Below are 24841 nucleotides of genomic sequence, written 5' to 3' on the forward strand. Positions count from 1 at the left end.
TCGCGGGGTTTCCTGTTTACCTCGCTGCATCCGAGTTCAGATTGCTGTCCCAGGCTGTCAGTGCTGCACTCTGAGGATGCCGCCCGAGAGGCCAATAAGTCGATTTCGTCCACTAACCCTAATCGAGTATTCACTATCGAATTTAGCGCTACTCCTCTCGTTGGGAGGAGTCCGATCGATTTAAGGAGCCGTTTAACTCGATATTAATGACGACGTCGTGTGAACGGATACAGCGTTAAATCGGTATATCGGCCATTAAACCGATTTAAAGTCGCAGTGTAGACCTGGCCTATGTCTAGCTTCACATTACTACAGCTTGGCCATCAATCTGTCACATATTCATTGGCAGCTCAACTTTTTCTTCCTACCAGCACAGACTACTACAGCAGAAACTAGCAAAAGCGAGAATGTCATATCACTACATCAAGTAGTCAAGTTTATCATGCAAGAGAACCAAGCTTAAGTCCCATTTCCTCATTCCCTGAACAAACCAGAACCACACTCCATCAGGAAAAGGGGAATGTGTTAACATATAAACACTGTGTCCTGTGCTGTGCAATGAAGACAGCCCCGTCCTCAAAATGAATAATCTTATGACGACACTGATGGCCTGTAAAGGGAGCTTCACCAAGTATATCAACCACCAAATAATGAATGATATATAGAGTCAACAGGGAACAAGTCTTGTGGTTCTGCCAAAAAAGAAAAAAAAAGAAAAGAAAAGAAAAGAGGGAAAGACACAGCCTTCCCTTCTCTCCAGAAGTAAAAAGTTACTTTGATCCTCTAACTAAATCATTAGTTTCAGGTTACAGGAGTCTCTTGCAATCTTTAAGCACATCAAATTGCATCTTCAATGCCTTACTTTACTTGAATCAAAATTCTCTATAAAATCTGTTTTGTAGTTTGTTATCTCTTGTAGCTTATCATCTCATGTCATTATTTAACACTAGTATCCAGACAGGGCCGAAAGGCTCTAATAAAAAACAGAGTCCTGTTGTGCTTGACACTCTACAAACACACAAGACAATACAACAGGAGGAAAAGGATATGGATAACAGCAATAGGTACAGTTTTACTCACTGACAACATTCACTAGATTGAGACACAGATTAATGTGTATTTTTATTTCTTCCACTGGGGTCATAAACTAATGAATTACTTAGCTGCCACTGACATGATCCTAACAGAATATTACAGGGTATTTTTAAAAGCAAAATCTAAGGAAATTAACAAAATACTACACTGAAACATGAAGTTCAGTAGGGGAAAACAGGCAAGTTTACAGTTCAATCATATGTTGGTGGTCATGTCCTCAACATTACCCTAACATGCAAGCGCATGGCATTAATTAACTTTCATTTATGTCTGTTGAAAAAATGATACTGTACATTTCCCTTTCCTTTTAAATTAAAACATTTGAGAACAAGTTTTAATGAGACTGAGAGGGGCAATATCTGTAACTTGATGGAAAAGGATATGAAAACACTGAAATACAAATGTTATACTTTAACAAATGTTATTCTCTGCTCCAAGAGAAGGGCACAAATAGAACTATCATATAAGCACCTCTTTGCAGTCTCCATATGAGTAGATATTAATAAGACAGGGACTTTTCAGCTTGGAAAAGAGATGACTGGGGGAGGGGAAATATGATAGAGGCCTATAAAATCATGACTGGTGGAGAAAATAAATATGGAAGTGTTATTTACTCCTTCTCATAACACAAGAACTAACAAACATCAAATCAAATTAATAAGTAGCAGGTAACAAATAAACAAAAGAAGTATTTCTTCAATAGTCAACCTGTGGAACTCTTTTCCAGAGGATGTTCTAAAGGCCAAAACTATAACAGGATTCAAAAAATAACTAGATAAATTCATGGAGGATAGGCCTATCAATGGCCGTTAGCCAGGATGGGCAGGGATAGTGTCCCTAGCCTCTGTCTGCGAGAAGCTGGGAATGAGTGAAAGAGGATGGATCACTTGATGATTACTTGCTCTATTCATTGCCTCTGGGGCACCTAGCTTTGGCCACTGTTGGTAGACAGGATACTGAGCTAGATGGACCTTTTGTCTGACCCAGTATGGGCATTATGTTCTCATGTCAGCTGACTGACATTAACAGTGATACTTCTGTGGAAGGGAGACAAAAGATTTATGCCTCTCAATCTCTATCCTGAAGGGAGTGTTGCTTCCAAACTGCCTGAAGAAGGCATAAGGTGAAACTCAGATACCTCATCTAATCCAACCTGTAGGGACATTCTTTAGATGCAAAGAGAGAGAAGAAAATTGTGGCACATTTCCTAAAAAACAAAACAGTAGGGCTGTATCTAAGTAAAAGGGAGAAATTAGTACATGGACTGGGTTCCAAAAAAGCTAAGCATTCTGCTTATGGAACTCTATTCTTTATATTTAGACAAAATTTTCAATGCAGTATTTTAATTTGCACTATTAATTTACAGTTTTGGGTCTTCAATGGCATTACAGTTTGCACAGAATCTTCTTAAGAGGTATAGGTGGACAGAGACTTGGAAAAGAACAGGAAGTCAAAGACACGTCAAATCTTAAAGGCTGATAACTCAAGAATTCCAAGCAGCATGCTACTCACCTGCAATTGTATGTGCATAAAGTCTGCTACCGAAGGTAAAAACATGTAATTCATACAGCTTGGCAATCTTTTCTAAGAATTCCTTGCAATGAGGACGCAAACGAGTATGCAGCATAGGTTCACCTCGACCTAACTGGAAATGGAATATTCCCTAGAAGAGAACAAATAACTGCATAGCAAGACTTGTAAAATAATTAAGTTTAGTACAAAAACAAACATGCCTAAAAGCACTTCCCTTTACCTCAGTCTTGCCCACATGCTCAGGGTTTAGCTGATCGCCATATTTGGGGTCGGGGAGGAATTTTCCTCCAGGGCAGATTGGCAGAGACCCTGGAGGTTTTTCGCCTTCCTCTGCAGCGTGGGGCATGGGTTGCTTGCTGGTGGAATCTCTGCAGCTTGAGGTCTTCAAATTGTGGTTTGAAGACTTCAGTAACTCGGACATAGGTTAGGGGTTGTATAGAAGTGGATGGGTAGGGTTCTGTGGCCTGCTTTGTGCAGGAGGTCAGACTAGATGATCATATTGGTCCCTTCTGACCTATGAGTCTATTCGGAGATCCTATTTCAGCCCAATTAAGATGAATAAGATTTTCATTTGGAAATATATTTGACCCAAAGCATATTTTGGTTTTTATAAGGCTGAACACCACATTTTTGACTTGCAGTAATTGTTTACAATGTTAGAATATTGAAAAAGTCGCCTAGGCTTTCAAAAGGTTTGTTTACACAACAAATGTTAATATCCAGTGAAATTTTGTAAAGGGTTTGGTTTACTCTCAGTGATGTCAGACATTAGTTTCACTACATACTGGGCTGAAAAATAAAACAAATGGCCAATTTGTGTTGAATGAAAAAAACTGTACTTATGAAAATTCATATAACAGCTGAGGAAGGGACATACACAAGTGTCAGAGTAAGCAGTGCACTCATTTATGAACCCCCTGAATACTTGCTTTATAAACATGGATTTACCCAGACACAGACAGTCATTGAACTATGGAGGTCATTAATTTTATTTTGCTGTCACTGATCCCTCTCTGATGAGGGAAAACATTAACAAGTATAACCTTGTTAGGCATGTGGAAGTGCAGGGTGAATAAAAATCAAAGATTTAAAAAATAAATAAATAAAAAACACTGATTTTTTTGATCAACTGCTTTTGGAGGAAAACCACCTATCTAAAGATAGCTTTAATTAAGATACATTATAGCTCAAAGATATTGCATCATGGAATAGGGATTATAAATTCAAATTTTATAGTATGAGACAATATATTCATGTAATGTTTAAATTTTGTAAATGAGTTCCAATAGTTCATGGATTAGGGACCCAATCTTATGGGGTTCCAGGGGCCTCTGTATAGATTATTTAGGTTAATCTTTCTATCTATCCAATAGGACTCAGTGCTCAGTCTCAAAGATACCATCAAAGATGCTTAGTTTTGCAGTTCTCAAACTGCGGATGTGTCTCCCCAGAGATAACGTGTGTTAACAGCAAAAATGTTTTAAAATATGTAAATATATAGAAGTGAGAAATAACAGACCTCAACCCTATCGTCACTCTGCAAATTTGTGTACACAGTCAATCCCTTATGTCTCTCTAAAAGTGCAAAGTTTCAAAAAGTTCACTGACTAGAAGATTGTTGACGGTGGAATAGATCTAGACAAGGAGAAGAAGTCCGGAGATAAATGTGAGGAGGGAGGGACAGGCAGTAAAAACAAAAGTGAAACTCTGTGAGCAGCATATTCCAGAAATCTTGAGGTCTTTCCGAGTGTAGCCTTCATTGATTTGAGATCTACCATACCATTCTCTCACTAGAAGGGAAAACCTGTAATGGCATCAGGCCATGAGAGAGACCCACTTTGGGAATATTTTGATGAAGTTCCTCTACCTGTGGTAAGACAGACGTGTGCAAAATGCAAACAGCGCAACAAAGAAATGCAAGGCCTGGTTGCCCAAATGAAACAACATCCATGAGAAGTATTCCTTCTCAGGAGGAAGCTGCGTTGAAGATGGTGAAAGGAACATGTCTGAACATGCAGGATCCTCAGGTTGATAAACGTCTTTATTTCATACTTCTTTCCTAAGGACTGCCAGTCTTCCTTCTGGACTATTCTTGAAGTCTCTTGTTTGAGCAAAGAATATAGTTGTTACTCTATGGTACTACATTTTAGATGCAGTTGATATAAAAATAAATAGCTGAAATAGGTAGATCTTCCTTTCACAATTTCACCTTTAAAGTAGTACTGAGTGTCAGTGAATGCAATGAGTAATACCAAATGAGCAGTATGGTAATAATAATTAAGTAACTACATTGACTTATTTTGTTTAGGAGAATCCATCCTCAACATAGAGGATTCTGAACACTATGCATCTTCAAGATCACCATCATTTTCTATAGTTTCAGGGTTCTCTGCCAATGATAGTGTTTCAGTCACATCATGTATGTCACATAGCCACAGTATATCACCTGTAGCAAAAAAGAAAAAAATCCTCCATAATCCAGAAAAAACCAGTCAATTTTTTTCATGCAACGAACTCTCCTTTCCATATGACTGAGAATCCACACTTCATTAACATGGTTCAGTCATTAAGACCAGGATACAGTTCACCTGACAGAGCAGATGTCGCCGGCAAATTGCTGGATGAAGTGTATGAAAAAGAAATTGAGCAGTGTGCAAAAGGTCTAGAGGGTAAAATTGTTAACTTGAGTCTTGATGGGTGGAGCAATGTCCACAGTGATCCTGTTGCATGTGCTTGTGTGACAACAGAAGAAGGGAAATGTCTTCCTTACAGAAACTGATACATCAGGAAATGCACACACAGCAGAATACTTACAAGTAGCAGTAAAAGCTATAACAAACTGAAAAAAAAATTATTCAAATGTCTAGTATGTAGCTTGGTCACAGACAATGCTGCAAATGTATCCAAGATGAGAAGAAATTATTTAGAAGAGAGTGAAGCCAGTCCTAAGCTAACAACATATGGTTGCAATGCTCATTTGATGCACCTCCTAGCCAAAGACTTCAGTGTTTCAGAAATAAAGGGTAATGGTTTTGAAATTACAAAATACATCCATAACAACCACTTTGCAGCAGCTGCTCTGAAAAAAGTGGGAGGAACCAAGCTAACTCTCCCACAAGCTGTGTGATGGAACTCAGTAGTGGACTGTTTTGAGCACTATATCAAGAACTGGCCTATTCTTATGACAGCTTGTGAACAAAATTGTGAAAAAATAGATGGCACTGTCACAGCCAAAGCTCTCAACGTCGGGCTTAAGAGAAATGTTGAATACATGCTGAGTACCCTGAAACCTATTTCTGTAGTCTTGAACAAAATGCAGAGAAATAGCTGTTTTATTGCTGACACTACTGAAATTTGGAAGGAACTGAGTGAGATTTTAAAAAAATAAATATGCAATGACAGAGTTAAATTACAAGCATTAAAAAAAACAAATGGGACAAGCACTATCTCCAGCTCATTTTTTTGCAAATACTCTCAATACTTGGTACCAGGGTCAAACCTTAACTGCTGAAGAAGAGGAGTTGGCTATGACATGGACATCCAGCAATCATCCCTCCATAATGCCAACTATAATAATAAACTTCCGAGTTAAGGCTGAACCATTCAAAAAATATATGTTTGCTGATGATGTTTTAAAGAAAGTCACACCAGTGATAATCTCACTTTTAACAGCAGTAGCTTCTTCTGCCGGTGTAGAAAGAATATTTTCTTCCTTTGGACTAAATTCATTTCAAATTGAGAAATCATTTGTGACCTGAAAAAGCAGGAAAGCTTGTTTTTCTTTTCCAGATTATAAACAAACAGGAAAGTGAAGGTGAAGACAACTGAGTTGCTGCAGAGGCCAATATTTTGTTTCTCATGTTGACCTGGCTAACAAATTTTTTTTTTTTTTTTTAAGTATTCCATTTAAAAATCAACTATTTTAGTTAAAAACAATTTTAACAAAAACAAACCTGATTTTAAAAACTTTAAATGTTTAACAGAATTCAAAAATTCATGTGCCTGTTTTGTTAAAACATGTTTTCTGTTGAAGAAAATAATCCAGAATACACAACGTTGTTGTTTTAGTTAAAAGAATAATTTAAATGTCTGTCTGGTGATGTTCTCCTCCTAATACAGGATGGCAAAAAAAATCCTCCAAATATTAATAATTAACCTGTTCAACTGGAGATAGTTCACCTCTCAATAATTTCAGAAGTATCTGCTTCAATTACCTTTGCTAAATGAAATAACCAAACCACCATTCATTTTCTGATATAGTTATAAAACTAGTCTCAAAAGTTTTCAGAATAAGTCATTTAAAAATGTATAGTGTGTACCTTCTAAAAATGAAACCTACATCTATCTCTGAGCTGTGAAGAATATGTATTAAGGTTATAACAAGCAATAAGAATGCACTTTTATGTAGAAATCCATGATTAAATTGAGTCTTCCTGACTAGTGATTTAAATCAAATCCACCCAGTGGAAGTGTGAATTTAAGTTATTTGTTTTAAGGTTTCCAACAAGGAAACATGAAAACAAAACTGTCAATTTTCATCCATGCAAGTGCTTACCAACTTCTCTGAAAGGAAACAACTTGACACTTACCTGAAAGAGCACATTAATACTTTTTTGCAAGCAAGGATGAAGACAGAGTTGAAAAATCACCTGATGTTATCCTGAAAATCACTTCTAACAATACTCCCTTAGGAGCATCCTGTGCACTGTTTCTAAGTGGGAGTTCAGGGAAAAGGAAAAAGTGCTAAGGGGAAGCAGAGAGGAATTTTTTTTTGGTAAATTAACTCCATCAGAATGTTTGACCTACTAGTCAGAAGTAATACTGGAACTATAAGAGATATGGGGGGAAAAAGTCTATTTTGAATTAGTTTATTTTGTGTATAGTTATTTTCCCATGCGTGAGACAATCTTTCAAGCAGTAAGGAGACAGAACTTTCAACTTGAGGTACTTTTAACTCATTTTGTTTTCAAGCTGAAGATGCCCTCCTAATTAAGAACCTAGAAGCTTAGACCAAAGATGTATGGTAGGTTTAGTTAAACACAGTATGCAATAGGACAAAGTTAACCTAATCTGAACAGAAATCTTTATTTTTGAAGACATTCTGTTCAGCTATTTCTTTCTAGTGCTGTAACCTGAAAAGCCAACACTGTATTAGCATGAACACCAAGAATTAAAGTGACTAGCTTAGTTTTGTTGTCCAAACTGACTAAAACAGAAAACAAAGAACTATATAAATGCTGTAAATAGTTACTTTAAAAATAATTTCAATTTAAATAATCAAGGTGCTTCATTAACTGACCAAAAAATTGAAATATACTTTATAATCTTGTGTGTCTCATGTTTTTTTCATTCCTTGACTAGCTTTTCTCCTACATTTTAATGTACAATGTGCGTTCCTACAGAACCGTCACTTCATGAGAACTGAACAGAAAACTTCTTGCGATTACTGTGGCTTGAGAACATAATAGTAAATAATATTTACTTTATTAGACATCTGTTGGCAGTGCTGTTCTGTAGTATGGATCAATGTCTGGTCCAAGTCTACCATCAGCACCAGCTTTCGATTTCGGTGTAGTCGCTGCTGGTCTTCCCGTCCTAGTTGTTCAGCTTGCTATAATAAAGAGATTTACAGACTGAGCATAATCTGAGACAAGTCAATGAAATTTAAAATAAATCAGATTTATGACTCATCAGAAGACCAAATGCTCAGTAACTTCTGAAGAGATTTTGCCACTCACCCATTTGACTTTCGCTAGCTTTCCAGCCATTTTTCAGTAAAAGGAACCACATAATTTATGTATAGAAACCTGTCAACAAACACTGTTGCTCTTGTATTAAAAGCAACCAATCTACACCACATAGCAAGGCACCAAAAATCATTAAAAGCCAAGAGTTTCAAAAAGAACTAACACTAGTTTTGGTGCACAACTTGAGATACCTTAGAGCCTGATCTTCAGAAAGTGCTGAGCATATCAAAAAAAGTCAGGTGCCTGAAATTGTGCATCCAAAAACTGAAAATCACTTCTAATAACACTCCCTTCAGAGTGTCCTGTGTCTATGGAATAAAGTATCCAAGTTAAAAATAAATTAACCCCAGTGAATTCTTCTATCATTGACACCCCGGGCAGAGAGAAGTTAAATCCTACTGCCAAAACTCTGTTGGTGTAACAGATTAAAATATACAAGCTGCAAATTACAAAAAGAAGAAACAAATAAAATCATATTTAGCTTGTGCTCCAAAAAAAGAGAAGTGCTAGAGGAAATAACTAATGTTTGTCAAATGGAACAAATGGAGCTTAAAATTATTTGTAAAATCTCAAGAAGAGATTTAAAATCAATGGCTAGTAAACAAATTTAACATTATGAAAAGTTGTATTTGACCACATTTCTGTGAACTAAACCATTTGCTTCTCCCTATACAAGTTTTAACATACACATCTACCCCGATATAACGCGACCCGATATAACACGAATTTGGATATAACGCGGTAAAGCAGCACTCCGGGGGAGGGGGGGAAGGGCGGCGTCCTCTGGCAGATCAAAGCAAGTTTCATTTATAATGCAATAAGATTTTTTTGGCTCCCGAGGACAGCGATATATCAGGGTAGAGGTGTACTTACAAGTTGTTATAATTAAACAAAACACAAACTGGTCTTCTAATGTGTGTTATACTTATATCTCCTTATTTAGGTCAAGAAGTTTACTAGAATGCTGGGCACCGGCCAGTTAAGTATGCAAGTAATTTACATAAGTTAAGTTTGAGTTTTTAAAAGGCACAAATGGGAGTTGGGCTGTAACCACCCTTTGTGCCTTTGAATGGTTTGACCAAAACTGGCATCTTTTTAGACTCTTGCATCTTCCCCCAAACTAATTTGTTTATAAACTTCTAAAACTGAAAAAGATAAGAGGAGGAAAAAAAGAGAGAATCAAGTAGAGGAGCAGAGGACAGAAAGAAGGAGGAGGAAAGAAAGATGGTGAAAAAACAGGGAAATAGGAGGGGATTATTTTAATTATATTTAAAATAATCAACTCTTTTTCCCAAAAAAGCCAGTGAGACAGGAACATTCCTGTTTATTTTAACATCTTCACTGCTCAGAAGTTTTATTGCAATATTTAGGCCTCACAAGCTTTTCAACTACAAAGTTTATGTCACAGATACTAAAATGTTACGGAAGACAATGGATCATTTCTCTTTCCTTCCCTTGAAATGTGGAGAAACTAGGTTTCAGAAATATTTCAGCCTTTGTAGATTATTATAAGTGGTGAGATTTTCACCAATTGATTTTTTCTGAAAAGGCAGAAACACCTCATGGAAAGCAGAAGATTTCAAAGCTACCGCCACAAAGGCATCATAGCCTTGCAGTAAGCAACATTAAAATACAGCAGAATCAGATGTGATTGCTAATGTAGTCCTATAATCTACATCAGTATATGCTAACACTATTAGAAAAAATAAATTACTCAATACTTGTCTATAGAGCAGACTTGCAGTTTTTAGTTATACTTACTGAAATCTCAGTTTCCTTCTCAAAGTGAGGCCAATCCAATATTTTATATTAAATGTGCACACCTCTTTGAGGAATCCCCACTAAATGCAATCTCAAACTGCGGAATAAAAGTAGTGCAACTCAACTTGCCTCAGAGCTAACCATCAGTTCTGGAACACTATGAACCATAGATACAGTTGCTGTGGATAATGGCACATTCTGTTTTCCATTCTTGCTTTGTAGCCTAATCAAACAGGGAAGAAAATCAAAAAGTTTCAGTCAAGTACATTTCAGTGCTAATGATTTCCATCAATGAAGGCAGTTAATTATTAAAAACTGCAATGTCAAACATCATGATTTCGTTTAATATATTGATTCAGCATGGTACACCCTTTTTCAGAGGATCATTACAGCACCAATTACTGAACAAAATGGATGAAGCTTGCTTATAATATCATGTAATATAACTATTTGCTGTAACTTTTGTTACTAGAACTCTTAAGAAAAATATACAGAATATGAAGATGAACATGAGGATTAAGTTCTTTTTTATTAAGTTTTACATCTGTTGCATTTGCTCTAATACACACATTTTAGAACTACTGAATACAGATTTAAAAGGACATCAGTAAAACAGTTTATTTAAATTTGAATGATTAATCTAGTGTTAATCAAAGGTCTGAGATTAAGTTTCTCTTCTCCAAAATAGCTGTTTGAATTTACTTAAAATGACTCACTCCCTGAAACCTACAATGACTTGTACGCACATACTTGAGAATATGGGTAATGCTATTACATACCAATAGCAACATGGCTGCATACTCCGATTCTTTATACAAAGAATGTAAAGAACTACTGGACATGCCTTGCTTCTCTCTACAGGACAGATTACAATGTGCAATTCTTCTCTGAAAACTTCCGAAGGAGTGACACCACAAGGTATCAGGTTGGTATCTTAACTTCTACATAAAATGGGTTAGTTTACAAGCAACTGTCAGCCTGGCAACCTCATCCTGAGATCTCTATACCAAGTGTCTATATTTCTGGTTCATGCCTCACTACACCCAATAAAGATTCATCAGACCGAATTTCACCCTGTCCTGTGTTTTCAGTCATGTTTCACTGGTGCTACTGAGGACAGAATCTGGTACTGCAACTGGAGCCAGAATTAAGTTCACTCTCCCATGAGCATTTAGTCTTCAGTTAAGAACATAAAAGGAAAGAAAAAGGGTGGGGAGGAAGTTTGTCTCACAAAAACAAACCTGTACATACACAGGAAGCAGACCTTTTAAGACTAGAACCCAATTTAAGTGATGATCCACAAAATGAGAAAATTACTTTCTCCCTCATTTTTTATATAGACTAAACTGATGTAAGCAAGGGGTCTTTAGAACTACAGCAGACACAGCCAAGCTGAAGGTCTACAGGGTCTGTGCAAGCTTCTCCATACAGCTCATATAATCCTACTGCATCATGGTATGCAGCACCAACCAATATTCTACTAGTTGGTACGTTATGAAATAATTATACAAAATGTTACATAATGGGAAAATAGTCTGAAAAAAACTGCTTGACTCGTTTCATTGAGTCAAGTAGTATTCGAAAATACTATGGATTTCCCAAACTCAAATGCAAGTTCATTATCTATTCCCTTCACGCAATCTACAAAGTGTATTTCACTCTGTCTCTCCTTCCTCATCTCTTTGGTTCATATTCTAGTGTGCCTCCAATAGTTTATTCATACAGATATCTAGTCTTTTTTCTAAAAATACATTAAAACTCATTTTAGGTTATTTATTGCACATCAATATGAATTTAACAAGGAGACATGTACCACTGATTGAGCCACTTAAGGTATGGTTACATGCTGGCTGTGCACCCATTTTTCAAATCAGGAAGAGCGGTGAATCTTTAAAGTTGCGTCTAGTGTAATTCTGACAAGCGTAATACAAAGTTTTCCCTGTAGTATTGTCATTTGTATCACTCCCAAGTTCAATCAAACCCAGAAAGTAACCTGACAATGTATCAAAGCAGTTCAGTACTTTACTGGGTACATAGGTGACATTCACTATATAATATGACTGGGTTAATCTGGAGAACATTAAATTTATTACACAAGGAACTAAAGAAAATTATAGTAGCAGTGATGCTATAATTAGGATTAGGGAGGTACTCTCATTCTAGTACCAGAATCAACTACAGATTTAAGGCTTGCTTAGCATTACAATACAGCTGTATGTGTTATTTTTATTAGATGCCTATTTTCTTTTATCAAATTAGTTATTTGTTTTACAAGATTAATATTTACCTGCTTTAATTCATTAAAATTATACTATTACCTGGACTAAACATTCCACTGTGTAGGATCATAAAGACACACACTTCTGTGCAACAACTGAACCAAGTTATCAGATTTAATGTCTCCACAACTTCACTCGAGATTGTATCATCTCTTACATAGGACCACTTCTTGTAAATATATGTGGTCAACAACCAGACAATAAGCAGCTGTCACTGTGAACTATTATCAAGGAAGCAAATTTCTGCACTAGACAAAGAACAAGCTCCCCTTTATTCATATCTTTTTGAAATACAGAACACGAACTAGATCTCTGCAGTGTCGAATTCGTTACATGGAACAGAAATTCAAACTTCAGTATTCTAGCCATTTATGCTAGCTCATATAGTTTTACTTATATGCTCATTATTATGGGTTATTAGATTAAGGATTCTTTTGTGTAGAGTATATCTTAAAGCAGTTCTTTTCAAATGAAACTTATCAAGTGATATTGTTTGATAATTAACACACTGCATTAAGACCCTCCTATAAAAAGACACTTTAACGACTTCATTAATCATGAGTAAAGCTATGAGTCAGTCATGGAGATCACAGATTCAGTGATTGTGAGAGACCTCCGTGACATCCTCAAAATTCCACCAATTCAGCTCCCACCTCCTGGGGCTGACGCCCAAGCCCTGCCACCTGTAACTTAGCTTCCTGGGACCCCCCATGGCATGGAGCACCAGGCAATTGCCCTGCTTGCTACCCTCTAATGCCAGCCCTGTGTACATTTCTGTGATTTTATCGTTTATTGCCCACATTCTGTCTGTGACTCTTAATAAAAATACCTGTGCCAAAACCTTAGCCTTAGTCATGAAACTCAGCAAGAACAGAACTGCTTCTATGTCCTGCACTAGTGAATTTTCAGTGCACGGTAGCAGGTGCCACACAAACAGTTAACGTGCAGGATTCTAGTGTGCTGCATAGATTTACACCTCAGCTCGTCAGGCATTAACTAAACTATTAACAACCTTTGCACTCAGTCTTTTAAAAGTTACAGCTGAACTAAATATGCACCATTTGAAATATTGAGAGCAATTACATGGATTTCTCCATCAATAGCTGCTACAATACTTTCAGATTCCAAATTATTCTTATACCCATAGTATAGCTAGTAGCTGCTAAGGTCCACCACTTTAGAAGGGACAGGGAGTGAAGAGAATCTAAGATCAATGACATTTAAAAACAAAATCTTAATTTTGTGTCAGCGTAAGTAGAAAAAAGCCTAAATAATACTTACTGAGTCAAGTCCTGGCCACATTCTGCGCATAAACCTTTCATAACAACAGGATGGCTACATCCTTCCAGTCTCACCAAAATGCCTCTGAAAACAAAAACAAAAAACCTTGAATTCTTTAATAAATGTTGATTTATTAAACATTTAAATTTATAGCAATTCACCAATAACCGAATCAAGTTTGAAGTATACATAGAATATCAGGGTTGGAAGGGACCTCAGGAGGTCATCTAGTCCAATCCCCTGCTCAAAGCAGGACCAATTCCTAACTAAATCAAAATTTAAACACTTCAATTATGATTCAAAATTGCTTTGAATGGCCCATTCAATAAGATATATGTAGTTTGGCTCAAAGGTTTAAGAAGAAGCCAGTTAAGTATTACTGATTGAATAATTAAAACCTTTATAAAAAAAACTCCCAAATATGCAATGGTGTCAGCTTATCTAAAGGGCAGAGATTACAGATACAGTATATAAACCAAACAAAAGTTTGGGCAAATAGTTCTTCTCAAATGACAGTTAGATACAACTTGCAACTTACACATTATATCCCACTAATCATGAGAGGAAGGGGTACTGATTAAGTTTGGATTCAATCTTTGGTTCATTACTTTCTTTTTTGGGGGTTAGGAACATCTAGTAGTCCAATCTTTTTATGTGACTATTTTCCTTTATGAAACAAGTGCCTAAGGTCTCCGATAGGCACACTATGTAAGTATCGTAAGTTAAAATGAAATACACACAGTATCATTTAGCTTTGTAGGCAACAGGTCAAAAAGCACAAATATAAAAATTGAAACTTGAAATGGAGATACTTTAGTCCACCTCTGAGACCAAACCTTGTCTACAACACAGGAAGCCTGCATACACAGCAGGCAGACTCAACTGTGACGCGACTAAAGCACTTCAACATTCAAATCCTACTCTCAAGCTTCAAAACAGTTTTAAAATATAATGATTTGAGCTGAAATACAAGAGACTTTTGGATTTCATCAACAGTCTCTGGGGGAGCCAAATCAGAGAGTAGAAAGCACTGTATCTATTAAGAATTTAAAAAGTCAAACAAAATATAACTCTAAGTCCCTATACCTGCTCATGACAGTGGGACTCCAATATATATCCTGGATATTTTAGGACTTAATACAAAAAGAAATTAATTAGCTGAAAAAATAATATGGCAGCACTTTTAACCCTGTGCTTTTCCCAGTACATATTCTGGCTCTGATAAAGTCTCTTTGGCTTGAAACCTGTGGCACAACAAGCCAGCATCTACTCAAAGCTCAAACTCTTGTGCTCAAATCTCTCGGTGAAGAGCGCAGAGATTATGGGCTGTAGAATTCCAACAAGGAATTAGTTTTTGAAAAGACACCTACAGATGCTTACTTCCAGCACAGTCACATGTTTCACAGTGACAGGGAAGGAGACCACAGTGTTAACAGAACTGAGGAGAATATTGCAGAATCCAGTATGCTAATACTGAGACTCCCCTAACCCCTGCCTTTATGAAAATGTTTAACAACCTTAACTTGACTGATCCAGCTTTTCTAATGAAGACCATATACTTAGAGAAAAACTGTCTCATGGATCACTTCCCTTTCTCTAGGATTATTGACAGTACAGCCCATCTCTCCTCATCCTGGGAACCAATCCATTAACATCAATCTGGCAATTATTTATGTAGAAAATATATGTATTTTTAGCTTTTTTTTAATGGAATAAGTTTTGTCCTTTTAGTAAGGTAATCTTATTGGCTACTTTTCCTCTTAATACCATTTATCCTCCTATTTGTTCCCCTCTCACCTCCTGGTCTGTGCTCTTCTACCAGTTGGTAGCCTCATCCTTTTCCTTGTACAAGTTTCCTTTTACCCTCTCCTCTCTCCCCTGCACCTAATTTCTGCACTTCCATTCCTTCCCCTGGCTTGACATTCTATTTCCACTGGTTGCTAAGAGTTGCATCCCAGTGATGCATGAAAATGGCTCCTGTTTTCTCCCCTCCCATTTGTTCTTGGAACCAAATACTAAGAACAGGAAGGCCAAAAAAACCTGCATACTCTGAGGATGTGCAGCAGGAACACTCAGAGCTCTACAACCCAGGTAATATTTGTAATCAGTAAGATCATATGGCTGAGATGAAAACCTGACTCTACAGATGGCATGTTAGAGGGCTCAGCAGCTCCATGTACCTAAGCTACCAAATTCAGTTTCTGAAAATTCTGTACAGGAACAGACATTCTGGGCCTAGAACATATAGAATTTGAACTGAATATGCCACATTTAAAAAAAAGATAATTTAAAAAAAAAAAAAAATCAGTTAAATGCATAGGCCCTGGAGATTTTTCACCTTCCTCTGCAGCATGGGGCATGGGGCACGGGTCACTTGCTGGAGGATTCTCTGCACCTTGAGGTCTTTAAACCATGATCTGAGGACTTCAATAACTCAAACATAGGTTCGGGGGTTGTTTCAGGAGTGGGTGGATTAGATTCTGTGGCCTGCATTGTGCGGGAGGTAAGACTAGATGATCATAATGGTCCCTTCTGACCTTAAAGTCTGTAAGTATCGATTTGTCTTCCCTTGTTTCCCTTCCTTAAATCTACATCACTAGATTCTTTGAACAGAACCAGAATTTTAGCCTGGAGCACAATCCACATGTTAAGAGATGTTAAAGTTGTCACATACAATACAAACACCACTAAATATTATATATGCACAACAGGAAATTAAAAACTGACTACTGAATGTCACAAAAAGAGAACCAATACAATTAGACAACTTTAACTAAGGGTACGCACCCATCCATTTTTTTTAAAAACAAACTTGGGATTGCAACTTTTTAATAAGCAATCATGTACTAAAGCTACAGATTTCAAGACTCAAGTATGTAAGCCTGAGAAAATAAATGAGTAGGGAAGCCAACTAGAATAGCCTGCTTTAGTGTAGTGCAGAACTTTAACACAGCAGAATGCCTATGAACTATTTGGAGATTGAGAAGTTCACAAAACTATCAAGACGTTCACAAAACTGAAAATCTCAAAATTACACTAGGTTTAGTATGTAAATTAATCACTGAAAAATTAATAAATTCTATACAGAACTAATGGTAACACATGCATAGCATGCCTGATTTTTCTGTGTTAGAAAGAACTGCATTTCTTTGCTGTCAAATTTCTCAGTCTTTCCTTTGTCTCATCTCTGTCCAACAGTGTTGGTTTTGGTTTTTAAAAGAGGTTCAGCGATCTTAGAATCTTCTTTTCATTCAAGAGCATCCTCGCAGACACAGCACAGCACCACCATTCATTCCTGTCCATGGCTTGTTCCTCCATTATGCCCAGCCTAGTCATGTCACTGCATACATCTTGCCATTTAGTTGATGGTCAGGCTCTATGTCAAATGGACTTTGGTTGTTTGCATTCTATGTTCTATTTATCGTCTACAGTGTTTCTACCATTGTAAGAGTCTCGATAACCCAATCCTGTACCCTAATTTCACATTCTGCTCTAACTTCATTTGTTTTAAAATCATTCCACTTTACACCTGCCATCTTCTAGACCAGGGGTTGGCAACCTTTCAGAAGTGCTGTACTGAGTCTTCATTTAGTCACTCTAATTTGTTTCGCGTGCCAGTAATACATTTTAACATTTTTAGAAGGTCTCTCTCTATAAGTCTATAATATGTAACTAAACTATTGTTGTATACAAAGTAAATAAGTTTTTTAAAATTTTAAGAAGCTTCATTTAAAATTAAATTAAAATGCAGAGCCCCCCGGACCAGTGGCCAGGACCCAGACACTGAGTGCCACTGAATATCAGCTCGCATGCCAAAAGTTGCCTACCCCTGCTCTAGACAACTCTCAGCTCCAGTCTTCTAATGTCTGTTTCCTTTAATGCAGCAGCTTCCAGACCACAGAGCAATCCTGTTAATACACTGCTTTGATACATTTTCACTCTGGTATTTAATAGTTTCTATACAGGACTTGTGGCTAAGGCACATATGCTTTTAAATTAGTGTTGATGGTTAAATCAAGGCTAGATAAAACTTCCTAGGTACACACAAGATTCTACTTGGCCTTTAGCTTCACCGCTGCTGCAGTGCAACACTAGCTATTGTCCCTTTTTCAAGATTCAACCACTTCATCTTCTTGGGATTTATTTTAAGTCCCAAGTCTCCCAGTTTTCCAAGATGGCAAAGATTATCATCATTTATTGAAATGCATCTGCCAGTTGTACGTCGTTGTCTGCATAAGCTAAGGAACTTAACTCTAGATCATCTGACATTGCATCCCCAACTCATCTAAGAATGATAATGGCTAGTTTAAGAACCTGATGAAAGTGGCAGTGATGCTATGCTGCCTTGCCTTACACCAAAATTTGACATGAACCAGCTCCTTGATTTTCAACCACTTCTTACGGCACTCCAGGAGTCTTCAGACATGGCTTTTATAAATTATAAAATTGGTGCAAAGTAAAGGCTGAGCAGGTCACCTTACTTACTATCTCTAACAATACTAAATTTTTATTTCCTTTTGAGTTAGGAATGGAGATGTTATACGTACAAACACCATCCTACTTCTAATTTCAGTCTATTTAACTTTTGCTGACAATTTCCAGCCTTCCCAATTGTCGTGTAATGCTCCAGCTATATGTGATTTTCAAGCTTCATGCACAGATTCACTGCCAGCTTTACTTTCATGCCAAGTCAGTCTCAGTAAACTATCATGAAAAGAAAAACATTGAAGACAATAACAACCCCTAAAAGAGAAGGAATATCATAGCTTCCCCATCGGGAAATCAAAGAAGAGATGGAAACATTAAAAATTTAAGGACACACTCTACAAACTTGTGCAATATGCCACAAACCATGGTCAGCTTTTTACATCAAAGTGTAAACATCACCAAAAAGAAAAAAAGTCACACTGGCCTTCAAGACAATCCACTCATCCAGGGCAAGTAAAAAGCTTTCATGGATAGGTCCCAGCAGTTTCTGCAGAATTTAAGTTTGCATTTATAGCCTTTATGGTTGCAAAAATAACTTTCCAAATATTAAAGTAAGCAGTGCTGTTCTCCTACATCTGCAGACAGACAACTCTCCAATGCCCCTGCACATTGCTTTGCGAAGCTGCACCAGAGTGAAAAATGACTAGCCTTCACTGGTACTATCCAGAATCTCACTGACTTGATTCTTGCCAGTTAAGATGCTGCTAATTTCACTCTGGGACTACTTAGCAAAGTTAAAAGCAGCAGTACCAGCACAGAATGTATCTATTCACTATGTACGGTAAAAAAAACAACCAACCAACAACAAAAGGGGAAGGTGTAGAACATGGAAGACACTCCACTTACAGCATCCTGCTAAAAATCCCAGCAACTGCTCCACTTCCAGTCACAAATGTGGGGTTGGTTTCTCACTCTGGGCATTACCCCTTAGACGGTCTCCACCATCTTTCATATCTATTTATGACCGCTAGGTTTAGACCTCTAACAAATGCCTGACAAAAAAGTGTCTAAGCCTTATGCAATGGTGAAGACTAAACTAATGAGATACACAGAGAGACGTGAAATGCATATATATAAATCGAGGGAGATGAGGAAAGAAAATACAGGGGAAAAGATAAAGCTTTTTTACTTGTGACCCCTTTCACATCGCAAGCCTCTGAGTGCAACCCCCGCCCCAAAAGTTAAATATACTGTTTAATATATTTAACACCATTATAAATGCTGGAGGCAAGCGGGGTTTGGGGTGGAGGGTGACAGTTTGTGACCCCCCCCCATGTAATGAGCTTGCAACCCGTGAGGGGTCCCAACCCCCAGTCTGAGAACCCCTGAGATAGAGGAAACCCTGTAGAAAAATGGAGAGTGCACAATAAGGGAGGAGAGAAGATAGGAGACATTAGAAAAAACCCAGGAAGCTATACATTGTGATCTATTATTAGAAAGAAAAAAAGTAGAGTGAAGCCAACGAAGGAAAGAAAGTAGGAGAGATGTAGTAAGTCATGGTGGTCTAATGTTATTTGACCAACTTCTTCACTGATAGGTACATTAATTCATATACTTTTTTTGCAGTATTCAATCAGCGCTATAGCTGACCAAATATTTGACACATGCAAGTGAAATGTACTAACAACATAGTAGGAAAATATTTCTGTGTGACTAGCTGTAGCTACCTATAAGATACATTTATTAAAATGTTATTAAAATCTTATGTTAAAATAAGCTATAGTACACAACAGTACACAGACATGTTATTCCTTAAAATGTAGAATGTGCATCTCTGAGGGAGTGAGTGCAAAGATTTTTGTTCCACCCCTGTAGCTAGCAGACTAAGTACTGAGGCTAACTGGAGTCAGGTCTTCCCCCTCCCCCAATTCCTGCTCTCCCTTCAGTTTTCTTAAAGTCAAATTATACATGAAATAAAAATCCAAACAGCAACACTTTACACATTGTAAGATTTTTAACATTTTTTTCCCCTTTGATCAAAAATCAGTCACCTCTTAAGTGTCTTTTTCACTGGAATCCTAAAAACATTTCAGCAACAGAGAATGCTATGACTAAGATATACTATAAAATGTATTACATAATAAATACAGACAGATATTAAGATAAAGCCAGCAAACATTTTGGAATTATGAGGTAGTAATTCCATTAAGGGGTTTTGCCAACATGAATAATGAAAGTGAACTCAAGTGATCTGTGTAGGTATCAGGACCCAGAGATGAAATAACAGCTTCACATTATAAAAGTTTGCTTTATTTATGTAACTTTACATAAAACACAATTCCAGTACAATGCCCTGACATACCCTTTAACACTAACCTCAGTGGAAACAGCTGGTATTAAAAAGTACATTGCCACTTTAAAAAAAAAAGAGCAGCAGCAAATATACACCCTAAAAATACACAGAGCGCAGGCCAGCAAATTTTTGGCATTTTCTTCGATGTTAACACAACTGCCACTGCCACTTACAGTCCTAAGTTCCTTGATCTCTCCGGCAGATTCTTTTTATTTACAGGTGCACCCGCACCTCTGTGACTTTTTAATCATAGCTCAGTGTTAAACAGGGAAATTGCCAACCTCTCAAGACCCCTAATGTACCTTCCTTTAAGGGACACTCACATTAAAGATGTCCTTACTTGTTTGTTATTAACCACGCCTAAAGGGAAATGTAAATAATTTTTAAATAAATCTAAATCAGTTTATATTGTTTACTCTTTGTAGTTCTCTCAACCTGGACGGTAAAAGTTAAATTGACTCTTCTGTTAAGTTGTCATGAACTAGCTCAATGGTAAAGTGTTTGGGCTGTAAACAATATTTCCATACAATGGTTTTAAATACAATTTTATAAACTGTTTTCACCAGTACTTTCAGAAACAACGTACGGATACATTTTGGGTTTTTAACAAATGAAGCTGAAAGCAACATCTGACCCAACTGAAAGGCCAGCAAATCTCTTCCAACATCCCAAGAGATCAGTGTATACCAAGGGTGGGCAACCTATGGCACGTGTGTCAAAGACATCATGCAAGATAATTTTCAGCAGCACTCACACTGTCTGGGTCCTGGCCACCAGTTCAGGGGCTCTGCATTTTCATTTAAAATTAAATGAAGCTTCTTGAACATTTTAAAAACCTTATTTACTTTACATACAATAGTTTAGTTATATATTATAGACCAATTGAAAGATACATTTAAAAGTTTTTAGAAGGTATTACTGGCACGCAAAATCTTAAGTTAGAGTGAATAAATGAAGACTCAGCACACCACTTCTGAAAAGTCGCTGACCCCTAGTGTATACACATGTAATTTTTCTATATAGGTACTAATATGGCCCCCCTGTAACTGTAGTCTGAATAATTCATAATCTTTAGTATATTTATCCTTACAAAACTCCTGTGAGGTAGGGAAATATTATCACATTTTAAAGTCCGTGACAGAACAGGAAACTGAATCTGTTTCTCCCAAGTCCCAGACTAGAGCCATAGTCACTGGACCATCCTCTTTCTGTTACAAGTTGTCAATTTTCTCTTACAGTTACTCATAAAATACTAAGTTAACAGTGACCTACAAACAAATGTACTATTTCAATATTCAAAACTCCAGAAGGTGACAATTTACCTCAAACTAGTATTACAACACCAAGCACAGCTCATATGGCAACTAGAATACTAGGAGTAAACAACCAGTATACTTTTCTGAAGAGTGTAATGCAAACATATGCTAATTCCAATCAAGAGGATAAGTATTAACTAAATCCAACACACAATTTGTGCACAACTTTTGCTCATGCACTAACATCAGTTGTTTATACTTACTGGAAACTAAGTCTAACATAAATCCACACTCTACTAGTTTTTAGTATGTGCAAGCTGTCTGAAAATGTCGTCGTCTCAAGTCACATAAGCCTATGTATGTGAATTTAACTATGACTAAGGCCTTGGCTACACTCACACTTTACAGCGCTGCAAGTTTCGCGCTCAGGGGTGTGAAAAAACACCCCCCTGAGCACTGCAAGATACAGCGCTGTAAAGCGTCAGTGTAATCAGGGCGGCAGCGCTGGGAGCACAGCTCCCAGCGCTGCACACTACACCCATAAAGGATGTGGTTTACATGCAGCTCTGGGAGAACTCTCTCCCAGCGCTGCCGCTCCGACCACACTCATACTTCAAAGCACTGCCGCGGCAGCGCTTTGAAATTCCAAGCGTAGCCATACCCTTAGAAATGAGAGACAAATATAAGCCTTGCACTGACACAGCATGATAAAGACGTCCTTGTTTTTGGTTAACGTACATAACTGTATCTCTCCCACACCATCTAAATACCTATTTATTGTTTCATAGTTTTAGTCCTCTGTATCCTTCCCACCACAAAGCCCTTTAGCAGAACCTTCTGGCATACCCTTGTTCCAGATTTGTATTGACAAAACGTATAATATTTTTTAAATATACTTTGCTTCATACTAAGGCAGCACTTGTAATAACCTGTTCTATCCCCTCCCTGCTCAGTTTTATCACAAGAATAAAAATGACTAAAAGACACTGTTCTCAATGGGAAGGAGAACTCAACAGTATTTTATATATATATTACTTCTATTACTGACTGATAAAGTAATTTTGTTTATATATGCTTTGATACTAGTTTCTTGTATCTTAGAAAAGACCCAAAGTAAAGGTATGCAGATACATGTATACACCACTGATTTTCAATAAAGGAAGTTTAGGGCTGGTTGCATCCACCTAAATAGCAAAAGAATTGCAATAAAAGAAAATAACTTGCCATCATAAAACAAAGGAAATAGAAGGGTTCAATGTTTTCCTGTTGAGAAAGAGCTGTTTGAAGTGTAGGGTAGCAAGCCATTAGCCCAATTTAACCCAGAGAGCTGAAGCATGCTATTCACAGCTGGAAATGCAAAGACAAACTATTTAACATTGTTAACAAGTTAGAAGTCAAATCAATAGCTTATATGATGAGCACTGTTAAACAATGGGAAATATTTCCCATTTAATATCTCTCAATGTTGATAATTTGTCACTAAAATATTTTAATACATAGGGTTTGTATACAAATATTTTAGTGTTTATGGCAACTGTGTTGTAGAAAACAAGAGTTCTTCTATTACTGCAAAATTGATCTCCAGATTAAACTTTCATTTTAAACAGAAAAATGTTAGATTCCTTCACTATTTGAAATTCGCTCCTGCAACACACAAAACAGGAAACTACTGTTTCAAAAATACATTAAACACACCTATTTGCACAGATGGGTGTTAAAAGCACTAATGTATTAACACTAAATGGTAACACATGTACAATATTTATTACAGTGGCATTCTAAAACATATGCAGAGGATGTATTTGTCTGTCTCTAACCTCCAGCCATTGGACCATGTTATCCCTTTCTCTGCTAGACATATATCATCAGTATAATTCTTTATAGGCTTTTTCTGTCACACTCATAGGATCTGAGCAGGTCACAAATATGAAATAGTTTATCCACACAATAACCCAGTGAAGCATAGAAATATTATTGTCCCATATTACAGATAAAGAATTTGAAGCAAAGAGAGAGGAAAACATCAATGTTATGAAAGCTATTTCTGGAGCTCGCCTTGCCTTCTCCTTAACATAGATGGTAGCAGCATCAAGGACTAGCATAGTGCACTCCTAAAATTTAGGATGACCTAGCTACATCACACAGGACTGTGAAAGTTTGCTGCTGGGAAGAATTCTTCCCTAGACCAAGCTCTCATCTCTCCAAGAGGTGCATTTAATACAGTGACCAAAAAATCCCTTCTATTGCTGTAAGTGTCCACATTTCAGTGGTATAGCAGCAGACAAGCTGAGCTCGGTCTTCCTGGATATATAACTTTTTCAAGTAAAATTTATGCTGTCAATTTAAATTACAATTTTCTGGTGTTTGAAAGTTACTCAAACTTTTACACTGATGTGAACTACAGATGAATCGCTCATGTCAGTTAGGCGGTGGCGTTTTATAATTCGGGGCTGGGAGGAGGCTAGTAGTCCCAGTCCAGTAAGCGAGGAAATATGACAGTAGCAGATGGAAGAAACTCCGTGTAACTGGTGATTGTTGTGTTGTTTTATCCACAGGAAGAGGCGCTCAAAACACACAGCGGACACTCAGCAGAGGAAACGGAAAACGAAGTTCTCTGAAGCTGAACTGGTCCGAAACCATAACTTCAGCTGAGCAACTCCCACCCCTGCAACAGCGCATATGCGCCTCTAGCTAGTCGCTCGGAAGGGCTGCGGGGCCGGACTGCCGCGAGGACGCTCAGCCAGCAGTTAAAACCAACCAGAGACAGCGGGAGGCGGAGACATACACGGTTTCGCGAGACCCTGAGACTCACCCAGTCCAGCCCGCCACCTCCAGGGTCCCTCTCGCTGAAGCGCTGCCCGAACCCCGAGGCCGCGGCCCGGCGGGGACGTTCACGGCAGGCTCAGTCGGGCCGGAGCGACGCTGCGTCCGGCACCGTCTTCGCGAGCCCCAGGCAGCGGCCTCCCCATATCCTGCCTCCCTCCCTCGGCCCCGCGCTTCCCGTCGCCCCCTTACCCAGGCGCGATGACCTGTCCGGGCCGCGCGCAGAGCTCGCGCACCACACCGGGCCGCTCCGCCTTCACTCGGCGCTCGGCGGCCGCTCGCGGG

General features: G+C 37.8%; 1 protein-coding gene across 6 annotated transcripts in view; it reads right to left on the reverse strand.

Annotated features, from left to right (window-relative positions):
• CTDP1 (CTD phosphatase subunit 1) overlaps positions 1–24834 on the reverse strand; it is a 201125-nt gene extending 176291 nt beyond the window's left edge. For 4 of the 6 annotated variants that reach the window (XR_012655332.1, XM_075062883.1, XM_032788413.2 and 1 more), the window contains exons 1-5: positions 24749–24827; positions 13697–13780; positions 10266–10359; positions 8111–8239; positions 2608–2758 (exon numbers count right to left, since the gene is read on the reverse strand). Coding sequence is in view for 5 of the 6 variants with exons in the window: in XM_075062883.1 (XP_074918984.1) it covers positions 2608–2758; positions 8111–8239; positions 10266–10359; positions 13697–13737 (415 nt within the window). In the remaining variant the exon portion in view is untranslated. Of the gene's footprint in view, positions 1–2607; positions 2759–8110; positions 8240–10265; positions 10360–13696; positions 13781–24545; positions 24687–24748 lie in introns of those variants that run through there. The other 2 variants (XM_032788427.2, XM_032788403.2) reach the window with 2 other exon arrangements.
• Positions 24835–24841: the final 7 nt, after the last annotated feature.

This window comes from Chelonoidis abingdonii, chromosome 2, assembly GCF_003597395.2.
Source record: "Chelonoidis abingdonii isolate Lonesome George chromosome 2, CheloAbing_2.0, whole genome shotgun sequence".
Classification (NCBI taxonomy): domain Eukaryota; kingdom Metazoa; phylum Chordata; order Testudines; family Testudinidae; genus Chelonoidis; species Chelonoidis abingdonii.